General features: G+C 39.0%; 1 protein-coding gene across 4 annotated transcripts in view; it reads left to right on the forward strand.

The window, feature by feature from the left end:
- Positions 1–12554, forward strand: part of Pde4b (phosphodiesterase 4B) — a 513928-nt gene that overhangs the window by 81169 nt on the left and 420205 nt on the right. For 3 of the 4 annotated variants that reach the window (XM_078026453.1, XM_021731099.3, XM_021731098.3), the window contains exon 2: positions 11213–11325. In XM_078026453.1, the coding sequence (XP_077882579.1) occupies positions 11284–11325 (42 nt within the window). In that variant the 5' untranslated portion in view covers positions 11213–11283. Of the gene's footprint in view, positions 1–11212; positions 11326–12554 lie in introns of those variants that run through there. The other variant, XM_040288798.2, reaches the window with a different exon arrangement.

Genomic DNA, 12554 nt, shown 5'->3' on the forward strand with positions numbered 1-12554 from the left:
TCTGGTGCCCATGTATAGGGAGCCAACTGACTTAGGCCAGATAGATCAGGGCTGGATGCTGAGTCCTGTGGGCTCATGGCAACGATGTGTATAGGGCTGGGCAGGCCTGGCAGTGATGTGGCATGTGGGACAAGATGGGTTGCAGATGGGAAGCAAGTGGCTGGCCAGGAGTGGGGCCCCAGCTGGCTTGGGTCAGATGTGTCAGGGCCCTGGGCTCTGGGTCATACAGACTGGCAGCAAAGCTGTGTGCTGGGCCAGATGGGTCTGGCAGTGAAGCAGAAGCCTGGCATGCAGGGCTATGGGCTGGTGGCAAAGCTGTGGGCCTTGTAGATAGAGTGGTGGGCTGGGTTTGGGGCTAGAGGGTTGGGAGACTTGGGACTGTGGGGCAGGGAGGCCCTGATGGGGGCTGGACTGGTGCCAAACCTGGGGTTCCCAGGGACAGGGGCCAGTGGATGCGGGACTCTGGAGGGTGTTGGGACCAAAATGGTGCGAGCCTAGGTCGGTTCTGGGAAGCTGGCCGGTGCCAGCCCTGCTGGCTAGACAAGCTGAGAGCCACCAAATCCACCTGCCCCGCCCTTACTCCCTGCAAGCCACAGGACTCACCAGGTTGGGGAGAGTTGAGCAGGGCCAGGGGGCTCTCCAGGCTCTCTAACCTGTGTTCTCCAAGCAAAATGCTTCTAGTTTCTGACATTCCACAGGTTTGCAAGCCCTGACAAGTCCTTGTTAGGCTCAGACAGGCCCACACAGGCCTAGCTGCAAACTCAACAGTTTCTAGTATCCCTTGGCTCCACTGAGCTACAGTCCCAAGATGGCTCCTGGATGAGATCCCCCCAGCTGATTGATAAACTCAGGGATTTTTTTTTTTTTTTTAAGATCCATTTAATGAGTCAAACAGGCTCTGGTTTGGTAAGGGCAGACTGCCCCTCCAGTCACGCTAAGCCTTGGGGAGAAGTAGTATTCCTGATGAGTTATGAGAGTTAGGAGAAATGTTGCCATACTCTAATCTACCATTTTGCCCCTCTGCTTATCAAATATATTAGTTGCTTGTGAAATTCATGGATGACTCCATCTCTAGGTATAGCCTAATTTTGCATCTTAAAAATAAACATAATAAACATGGAAATCATACTTTAAATATGGAGATACTTAAAGACCAAATATGCCTTCTGTGCTTATCTGCACTCTATCAAGACAATATTACATATTATTCTTTTATTAACCACATTAGTTTCTACCTTATGTTCTTGCAATTGCTTCTTTTTTTTTCTTGTGTACATGAAGATCTGGATCCTCTGACCTTTTAATATGGATGAACAGAATGTTTGTCTCAAAATCAGGTGTCTGCTTTTTTAAGGAAGCAGTAATCATTGCCAGTTAATATTCAATTAATCCAATTAAAACAGTGAATATCATGCCATTAATTAATTTGAGGTCCTGCGAAGATTCCTTACATGTGTCTGCGATCTTCCTCATAAGAAATCTGTAATCATGTAGTATTTATATTTCTGCAAAAGGAATATATAGAAATTTTATATGCTTCCTTAAGACTTTAATGAATGATTAACACTTTGGTTTAGTTTTCTTCTCATTAAAGGACAAAAATGCAATTAATAACAAATTACTAGGGTCTGTGAACCTAAAACAAAGACTTGGAACAAAATCTGTGTGTTTTACACATGTCTCATGAACACATTTGGACAACATAGCACTGGTGGACCACTTAGAAATCTGTACAAGCAGCAGTAGTGAATGAATCCCATCTGCATTGACTTAAAAAAAACATAATTTTAAATATTGTAGCAAAGAAAGAATAAATTTAGAAGAAAAATACTTGCAAATTCTCATTTTAAACATAAGATAAAGCAGAGGCAAATTATTACGCATTTTTGGTTATGTTTTACAGCCACAGTTTCATATACATAGCCTAAGTTTTTTAATTTCATGTAAACTTGTATGAGATTACATAAAGGAATAGCTGTTCACAGGTTCCATACACTTGGCAAATATCAGAGTCTTCTTTCTTTTTTGTTTCATTATTTAAAAAATACCTGATTACCTTGCTGGTTCTGAGATCCCACTTTTGTTCCTAATCACCCTTTACACCTTGGCCCTGAACCACCCTCTTTTCCTTGTTTCTGATAAGTGATGCTTGTTTGCTGCTGCCAAGAGACAGTAGAGGATAATGGCTAATGTGGTAAGCTCCACCAGCATATTTTTTTTTGCCTGGGTGTGAATACTGTCTGCCTTCTCCTAGATGAGTGAGCCTGAATGAATCATTTGCCCCTTTTGTGTGTCAGAATTCTCAACTTTAAAATAGGGATAAACAGTTGTGAGAACTACATGAGTGGGCACACTTAGGGACTACAGAGTGACACTTGTCACAAAGGTAATCAACTCCCTATCACAAGAGTACGAACATATATCCTGTCAATATTTAGTATCTGTGATCTGATGTTCATCTTGCATTCCGATTCTATCTCCTGCCTCCTCCTAGCTGCTGCCTTTGAGAGATGATATTTTAGTGCATCTAGGAAGAGGCATGACACTCATTTTAGTTATTCAAAACTTTTTTTAGCAAATATTTATTGCTTGGCACAGGAATACAGTATTCACTATGAACTTATGAAGTATAAAAATATACATTCATACATGAATATAAATTGTGATTAATATAGTGAATAAGAAAATTAAGAATTCATGACAATTAGGGGAAATCAGTAAAGGCATTTTGGAAGAAATAACATTAAAAGTAAAGGCAAAAGAGTGACTTAGCTAGGCAAAATTGAGGAATCATTACAGTTCTGAGACAAGGCATGCTAAATAAACTCTACGTCATTTGACTAAAGAAAATGAATTAAAGAGATAACGTGGGGAAGCCGGCCGGTGATAGAAAAGGAAGTTAAGGCTATAAAGGCAAGTTGGGATCAGATCTGTAGGAACTCGTATTATTAAATATCATATCAAAGGCTTTGCATTATTCCAGAAATAACAGGAAGCTGTGATGGAGGCAAAGCAGGGGAGTAATATAAGGACATTTGCATTGTTAAACGATTACTCTGGAGAAGAGCTGTGAGTGGATAGAAGGGTTTCTTTCTTTGTTCCTTCTACACAGTACACGTATAAGGATTGTAGCCTGGTAGCTGTCTTTGATAATTTTCTTGCCTATGCAGTAGCTTTCACTCATTTTGTTCCTGTCTGGTCCGTCTCACACTGCACTGTGAGACTGACACATGCCAAGGCTGCATTCAATACTGCAGAATGAATAACCATTGATTCTTCTCTCCCAAGAATAGACAGTGGGCGTTTTAAGGCCAAGGACTATATCAGATTCATCTCTGTATTACTCATAGCCTCTAGCAAATCTCTGCTACATGTTGGGGTTCTCATTTTTTTTTTTTTTTGGTCAAGGAACTAATCAAAAGAGAAGTGGTCCATATTCATAATTGATGAAAATGGGGATTTTTGGATCATGAATGAAATTTAATTTTTTATATTCACATTGAAATTGGTAATATTAATTCAAATATAAGAGCAGTGATAATAGGCTTATAAAATTACTGAATAGCTATGATGCGGCATTTGAAGACCTAAACTTGAGCATGAGCAGGTACTCAGCAAATACTTATTAAGTGAATTGAACATGTTTCCAACGTATTTGCTCTTTCATCTCTTTTTATATCCTCTATAATTCAGTTTGGAAGACCATAAAAATTCCTTAATCTGAGCTGGGGTTGTGGCTTAATGGTAGAGCGCTTGCCTAGCCCCTGTGAGGCACTGGGTTCAATCCTCAGCACCACATAAAAAATAAATAAATAAAATACAGTTTTTAAAAAAGAATTCCTTAATCCTTCCTAAACCTTCCATAATCACATCTTCACTTTGCTTCTGTGAGAACTCAGAAATCAGAACCCTCAGATGTTGTAAGGCCTTTCAATATCTAATTACTCATTGATTGGAAGATAGGCATTAAAGTTTGGCTCTGGAATTTCCCCCAGAGGCTATGTGTTGAAGGCTTGCTCTCCACCCTGTGGTACTATGCGGGGTTGCTTTAGGAGGTAGGGCCTAATGGGAGGAAATTAGGTCATGGAGGGTGTGCCCTTGACGGGGAAATTAGGACCCTGGCCCCTTCCTCCCTCTCTTCTTCTGTCTCCTGGCCACCATGATGTACTGTGCTGCCATAGACCTAAAGCAATAAGGCAAAGTGGTCGTGTATTAAACCCTTTGTAAACATAAACCAAAATAAATCTTTCCTCCTTATAAATTGTTTATCTTTGGTATTTTGTCACGGCAATGGAAAGCTAACACAAGAGGGCTTTTTTAGTTTTCTCGCCTGTATTTCAGATGAAAGCAAAAGTGGCTGAGAAACAAAACAATTTACATTTCACCTTATGGTATTTTAACCTAAAAAAAATAATTAGTGGTATTGGTTGCTTTTTTTTTTTTTTTTGGAATAGGAGAAATAATTTAATTCCTTAAAATTTTCTCACTTAGTGTTTACTGCAGAGAAATTCACTAAGAAATCCATTAAGGTATAATTTACACAAGGAGAAACATGGGATTAATCTGTCACTTTCTCTCTGTTATGTTACTGTTGGAAATTAACATTCTTCAAAACAAATTACATACTAAAATTCTTCTTTTGCCAACATGGGTATTGATTTAAAGTTTGTACCCTTATTAGTAATATACAAAAAAAACACATTTTATTGTAGAATTTGGTTGTAAGTGGTTGTTTCAAGACAGTTTACTCAGAGCAGCATTTAGCATAGCTGCTTTGCCATTTGACGACTACTAAAAGAATATCATTATCTCTTCGTTACTTATCATTTTCTCAGGCTAAGCTAATGGTTTAAGTTCATATTAATTCCTAACGCTTTGCAATTTTTATATCAAAAGTCTTTAATGCTTATTACCTAACTGAACAAGCTGATTTTTTTTTTCTAGGAAATTCTTATATCTAAATGTTGGATTCAAGCTGTTATGATCTTGAACAATTTTACACAGAACCCGATCTGCTTGTTTTAGTACATTGCATATACTTTTCCCCTCTCAAATTTGTTTGTTTACTCTCCATTATTTGCATCATCCCACTCCAACAATCTTTTAGCAGGAAGCACATTTGTCTATCTTATTTATCTCCCCCATATTCAAATCTGAAAGCAGCAGTAATTGAGTGCCATGGTCCAGATTTCTGAAAGTATGATGAGACCAGTATCTGCAAACTCAAGGGAGGAGTTTAGTACTTTTATGTATTGAATTCAGGACGTGTTTATCCAGTGTTGTGTCTTGAAGGTGGTTTTAATAGTTTGGGTTTGTTTTCAGCAGTTTCCTGAAATTTCATTAGAATCATAAAGTTCATAGATAACTATAATCCAGTTCCTTCATTGGACACTTGAGGAAGCCAAAGACCCAGAGCTCAGTGGATAGCTGTACCTAGGATATAGGGGCTGGGAGCAGACAGGGCAGTCAGGCTCTTCTCTTGTCATCATCCCTTTCCCTGATTCATCCTGCATTTGATGCTCATCCAGACCAGAAAATGAGTCAGACTCATTTTCTTGAACTAGACTTTATGCTAGTTATTTTAAGACACTAAGACTCGTTGGTTTAGTGGAGACATTGATAATTTATAAATTCAGTGAAATTTTCAAAGAGTTTAGAAAAGGACTAATACGGAGTTGTCCATTTTTAGTGAAGTTAAGGTCATTAAGAAACAAAAGGAAGACATACTCTTGCCTCATTATTTTATGATCCTTTCATAAGTGGGCGTTTTCACATCTGAAAGGATGATGAATAGGACGTTTCCTGTTAAGCTAGAAAGGGCCATGTGACTGAACAGTGGATGGAGAACCACCGATGTACTCCACATTCTCTAACCAGTGCTGCGTACGTATATGGCCAGGCACCTCCTTCTGAACCCAACAGGTTCAATACCAATTATCATCTTGGCAACTCTCAGTTCTCGTCAATAGACTTATATAAACAAAGGTGTAGGAGTAGTGAGTTATTGGCCTACAGAAAGTGAAGAACCCCTTCTAGAGATGGTGCAGGGTCGGGGGGGGGTGACTTCAGCAAGGGGAAGTATTGTGTATTCCTTGGGTTTCTTAGGAAGGTAAAAGTGATTTAATACAAGAAACATAGTATACAGTTACTGGATGATGAAAATGAAAATGGGCCTCTAGGTAATCTAACCAGCTACCATGCTAGAGCTGAGAAAAGTAGAAGGTGCTGTCACAAGAGCGAGGAGGCCAGAGGAAGGGTCATCATTGTAGGAGCTGGGACCACCAAAGGGTGCACTAAAGGTGGTGAGAAGACCTCTGACGGGGTTCCTGGGGCTTGTTCTGGGTCTGTCATGAGGGAGTATCCAAGTTGTTCACAGTCCTGGAAGAGAAGACCCCTTCTCTCTAGCTCACTTGTGATTTCCCACCAGCAATTCCTTTTGGCAGCACCTAAGGGAAGCCAGCTGTGAAGAGAAGCTGGCAAATGGAGTCTGCAGTGCCACAGAGCAGAATTTAGGATGGTTGGCTTGAGGCTGAAAGAACTTGGTAAATAACTCATGGTACCTTATTTGTCCATCGGTCACTTATGCAGAAGACTTTCTGATCTGCTCTTTGTGTCTTCTTGAACAAGGAGAAATAAAAATGGAGTCTCTGGACAGAGACTCACAATCTCAGCCAAGCAGCCTACATAGTATTCTGAATTAAGTGAACATTTTGGCTCAAAACCACCTGTCAATACTCTAAGAAGGTAGACACTTGTGCAAGGGGAACCTACCAGCAAGGGTCTTAGAGTGTACCAGTCAGGTTGAACAGGGGACATTAGTAGTTTATTTCTTCCTAGCATGAAAGCTCCTATTTGCTCCTTGAGAGATAGCCAGCATCTGGACACAAGCCCTGGAGAAGGCATCAATGGGAAACATGATTTTGCTAGAGAAGTGTTGGCACTTAAAAAGAGGACCCAATTAAGCAAGATGTTTCCCATTTCCATTTCTTCTTCTACCTTGCCACTCCCTTTTCCTGAAGAGGAAAGGAGTGATGATGAAGACTATTCCCACTCCTAACTCCAAGTTCCACCCAGCTGAGTTGAAGAAAGGGAAGGAGTTATAGGATTGGCATTATGAACTCCATCGAAACTGTTATGAAGGAAGAAGAAAGAGGTTTTACATTGCAGATGGAATGCACTCGTTGGAGAAAAATTAAACCAGTTTATTCATATCTGTGTTCTATCAAGTTCAGAATGTTCCATAAATAAATTAATAAACAACAAAATGAGACTTTATTATGCATCATCTCCAGAATAAAGAACTGTCTTTCAACCAGAAAAACAGTACCATTCCTAATAACTTCAAATTAACAATTTTACTTTCCTCACTTCTGCATGGGTTGGTTTCACATGTAAGTATAACTTAGGAGTTTTAAATGACTCTTATTATTCTCTGAAATTCTTATGAGCCAGGGATCACTCGTACCTGTAACCTGTTGAAGGTTAAATTCACATCATTTCTATAGTAGCCAGAGGTCTTTCCTTCATTTTAGACTTTTAATGAGGTGCAATGATATAAAGAGTATAACTATCAATGAGTGTAACAGAATGCTATGAAGGGTGGATAGGAGTTTGAATAAGAGCATCTTTTAAGTGCTAAAATATAAAGCCACAGGAAAATCTGTTGAAAATATGTGAGACATGGAACTTAGAGTCATCACTCTTACTCATCACTTTAGAAATCCTTAGAAACACTTTGTTTTAGTGAAGCATATGGTGTTCTATTTATTGGAAAGTAAATTTAATGCTGGAAGAATAATCTCAAATTTAGAGACTCTAACCTCTTATTTATATTTATCTTGAATTTCAGGCATTTTAAAACTTCAGTAGCTTTTTACATCACTTCCTTTTTGTTCTTACATTATTAGAGAGCATGGTTTTAAAAACAGACCAACTTAACTTCTATTTCTAACATCAAAACAAGTTAAAAAAAGTAGAAACTTATTTACTTATACCTTGAAAAGTTTTTCATAAGACCCAATCACTTATAGGCTGCTGATGCATTAAAGATCTATAACTAGAATTTTTTGGCCATAACCAGTGGACTGCCCAACTTTGGTCATGTTTCATTGCTACTCCAAGACTTGATTTCCTTGCTTGTCATGATAATTATACCAGCTTCGTTTGGTTGGTTGCTCTTATGAGATCGTTAAAATCATGCATGTAAAGTGCTAAACTGAAAAAAAAGAAAATCCTCAATTTATGTTAGCCAATTTATGAAAGGCAGTAGTCACAAACAATCAGGAATAATACAGCATGTATATTCCACATTCTCATATTTCTCAGAATCCATGAGCAGAATCAAAATTTCCACCCAGGATTGATGACATAAACTATATCTGCCTCAAAGCAAATTGAGATATTACCTGTTGACCTTTTTTTTTTTTAAGTACTAAAACCATTTTAGAACTCTGACTAGATTTTACTCATTTATTCTTCAAACAATTTTTATGGAGACCTTTGTTATTGTCAGTTACTGTACTAAGGCACTGAGGGGGAATATTTTTAAATTGTCCTCTGACTTTGTAAAGTTTTCAGAGCAAGTCTATATCAATCAGGACCCTAGTAGGGAATGGATTGTACTCCCAAAGACAGGGAAAAGTTAGTGGAGGTAGTACTGAGAAAACCTATGGGCAGGGTTGAGGATAACCAAACGCACGATGAACCAGCTGGAAGGTAGCAATAGTAGAAGCTGCTGCCAGTTACAGGCCTACAGAGGGATTCCTGCAGGAGCTGGGTCCTACAGTAAGAGCTTGGTGGCCACTAGGGGAGGCTAAAAAGATCATGGACACAATCCCTGAGAATCAACCTCCCAGGCACAGAGCAGATGGAGAGGGGCGTGGAACTGTAGGGGAGATGAGGAATATCCAGGAAATAATCCATCTTTCTTGCTTTCTTTGGTCTTGTCTTATATAACAGATGTTGCCTTTTTTTTTCTGAACATAAAAATACTATATTTTTATTGTAGAACATTTGGAAAACTGCACTGTAACTTGCAATCCTTCTTTTCCCTAGCCAGGACATGTTCCTGGTTGAAGGCACATGAATTTATCCAGTAAGTTCTCACATTAAAAAAAAAATCCATAAAATATAAAATTTATTTCTGTGGCTAAGACCTCAAAGAATATTCTTGACAATAAGATGTACTGATATTCCCCTGGAACATTTTGTTTTCCTGCTTGCCTGTGCTTACTTACCATGGTGTCTTCTTCTATGCATTATTACACTCTTGGCATATTAAATTCCTTCCTATATTTTTGAATACTAGATTGTTCTACATTATCTCCACTAAACACATTCTACTCATTATTTTTTTAAAATATTTATTTTTTAGTTGTAGTTGGACACCATACCTTTATTTCACCTATTTATTTTTATGTGGTGCTGAGGATCGAATCCAGGGTCTCACACGTGCGAGGCGAGCGCTCTACCGCTGAGCCACAACCCCAGCCCCATTCTACTCATTATTTAATAACAAAAAGAAAATCTCCTTCAACCTTTATGTAATTTTCATTGTTATCATCAATAGTTTTTTCTATGCCTCATTGTGTCTGTATAGTTCTAGATCCTGCATGTAGAACTAAAATTGAATCTTATTTGTTTTATTTTTTTAGCTTAGCAGCATAACTCCTGCCCCTGGCTTTAGGTAAGCCCTTAAGAGGCCCTTGAGATTGAATAAAACTCAATGATAAAATATCTGCTACTTGTCTACTTCTGTGAGGTTTTAAGCAACCTGAGAGGAAAAGCTTTAAAATTCTGCCTGCTACTATTTGGTCAGCTTTAAAAGAGCACAGCATTTGTGATGGTCCCCTGATGTATGTGGAGGAGATTCCTTTCCTTGACGCCTGGGATCAAACACCTGAAGAGACTAGATTTTACTCATTTATTCTCTATCCCTTGCACACTCACAAAAGCAATGGCACCTCCCCACCCCACACTCTTTTGTCAGTTTCACTGCCAATTCCTGCATAATATAGTCAAATTATGTGTTAGAAATTCAACCCTGGTTTCCTGGGTGATGGTACAATACGACTACTTAGTATTCCTAGTCACACAGCTATGATTCCATCATGCTCCTAATCTATATATATCTTCATGTTAGGGAAGCAGACTTTTCCAATCAGGCACATACGAAGAATTTGAACATACCGAGTAAGAAATACATAGGAGTTCCCGAGCTCAGCAACAGTACAGGACATTTTTGATACCAAGATCTTGTGAAACCAAGCCACCATATGGACGAATACTTCCTGGACTTGATAATTTTTATAGTACATCCATTTCCAGTTAAATTTTGCAAACTCAGATTTCTTTGTGTTCTGTTGTCATTGGTTATAGGACTAGACTTTAAATTTGGCCTGTTTAGCCTGAGTCCTCAGAAACCCAAGGCAAGTTTTTATTCTGAAGCTGGCAAAATCAGGGTGAAACGTTAAATTTGGGTAATGTTATTGTGGTTCTCTGTTTGTTCTGGTGATCTGCCCAAAACAAATGCCAGGAACTTCAAGATCTCTACCTCAAAAGTGCCCGATTGACGATTTAAACCAGGAGATTCAGGCTCTTTGTAAAGATTGGTTGCTAAAGTTATCTGTGATGAATACTTTCTGTGTATTTACACACGTGACAGGTTTAAACCAGTAATCAAACTCGAGATTGTTATTTTTCTCTCATGTACATCTGTATTGCTGAATTTTTTTTCTTTCCTTTTTTCTTTAGACAGTGTCAAGGAATCCCATTCTTTAAATTCTAAATCTGACATGTTTTATCTGTGTTACTTCAGCCAAATAATCTTTCTGACCCTCTGTTGTCTCATTTCAAAAAAATGAAAAGAATCTTGCAGATGTCTTGTGAATCAAATGAGATAATTTATGAGAAGGTACTTTGTAAACTACAAAACTTCACATCAAATGCATATTATCTACATATTGTTCATGATCATCGATCATTTGGGAGCCTAATACTTATCTCCTCTTCTCTTTTCACAAATGTCTTGGATTTTAGTAGTTTTTTTAATCTTACTCAGCATGTCGTACTTAATTGGCTTGGTAAATTGTGATATTCCTTTCTTCCTCATGCACATCATACACATTCAAGTGTCAGTTTAGAGAATATGTCACCTATTTTGTTTGACTAAGGATAAAGAGCTGTACTTTTTGTGTGTGTTTTTCTCCTATAGGTCATAACAGTTATCAGCCAAGCTGCACCAAACAGCAGACATCCTAAGAGGGAACATTTCCCAGCTCTATAATGAAGAAAAGCAGGAGTGTGATGACGGTGACGGCGGATGATGTAAGTAGCAGAGGGTGTAGCTGTCGCACGCCTCCCACACTTGGTCTGTTCAGTGAAGAAATCACTCTATAATTCCATTCAAAGGCAGACAAGAGTGTTCAGCATCACCATTCTGTGACCAGAGGTTTTGATGAAGTGGGCAATGCCAGCACTGGACCCAGCATTCTAAGAGGTGGACAGCAGGAACCATTCCTTCTCTGCAGTTTGCAGATGGGCTGTTTCAGCTTTGGGTTTTCACTGCACAGTCACCAACCACTGATCTATGTTCACATCCTAACCCCTGGTTAATTCCTCTTTCCAGCTTCTTGTGTTATCCATTTTTCAAGGACTTTCTTCCATACTGGTAACCATGGACCGCTAACCCTTAAAAGTCACTCCCTGTGGTAGGGTCTTTGGCACCTACTCCTAAGAAGTTTGTGATACACACATCTTCTAGGCTTTTGCTGTGAATGACCTTAGACCAGTAGCTTTAGCCTCACCTGGGTGTTCACTGGAAATGCAGATTCTCAGCCCCTACCTCAGATCTACCAACCAATTGGTGTTCTTGACAGGATCCCAGTGTGAGTGGGCATGTACATCATGTTTGAGAAGCTCTAATCTGAGTCATTTGAAGATGCCCATAAACTCGCCATCCTCATGATTTTGGATTTGGGTCAGTTGAGGTTAATTATTTCCTTGCTTTCAACAGACAAGTCGATCCAACATTAGTGTATCTTTAATCATCTATTTTTTACCTAGTTATTCTTTGAGATAAAAATTAAATGCCAATTAATCAGATGTGCACAAGAAAAGAAGGTAGGGAAGGAAGGAAAAGCAGTGATTTTTCTTTGCTTTCTTTCATAGCTCATCTTATTGCTAAGCTCCTGTGTCACAAATGGGGGGAGGGGCTGGGAGGGACTTGAACTTGCCAATTAGTGGTCTTTTAGTCTTTCAGCTCTTGTTCTTTTTCTTTAATTAGGGGGCATGTTGTCAAATGGAAAACTAACATTCAATTAGGCTCTAGCAGAAAGGGAATAGTGTTGTCCTCATCTTGTGTTGTCCCTTTCTACTAACCCCTGCTGTTGTCCACGTGTGAGATGGCTCATTCACCCAGGTCTTTGGTTTGCAATCTCTGCCTTGGTCAAGCATTGCTTGGGGGGTGGGGTGGTATATATAGCAGGGCATGATTGTCTTCCGTGTGAGCCCTGCACCTTTCTCAGTTCACTGAAAGTCTCACTTCCTGGGCCCTT

Source organism: Ictidomys tridecemlineatus, chromosome 11 (genome assembly GCF_052094955.1).
Source record: "Ictidomys tridecemlineatus isolate mIctTri1 chromosome 11, mIctTri1.hap1, whole genome shotgun sequence".
Taxonomy (NCBI): domain Eukaryota; kingdom Metazoa; phylum Chordata; class Mammalia; order Rodentia; family Sciuridae; genus Ictidomys; species Ictidomys tridecemlineatus.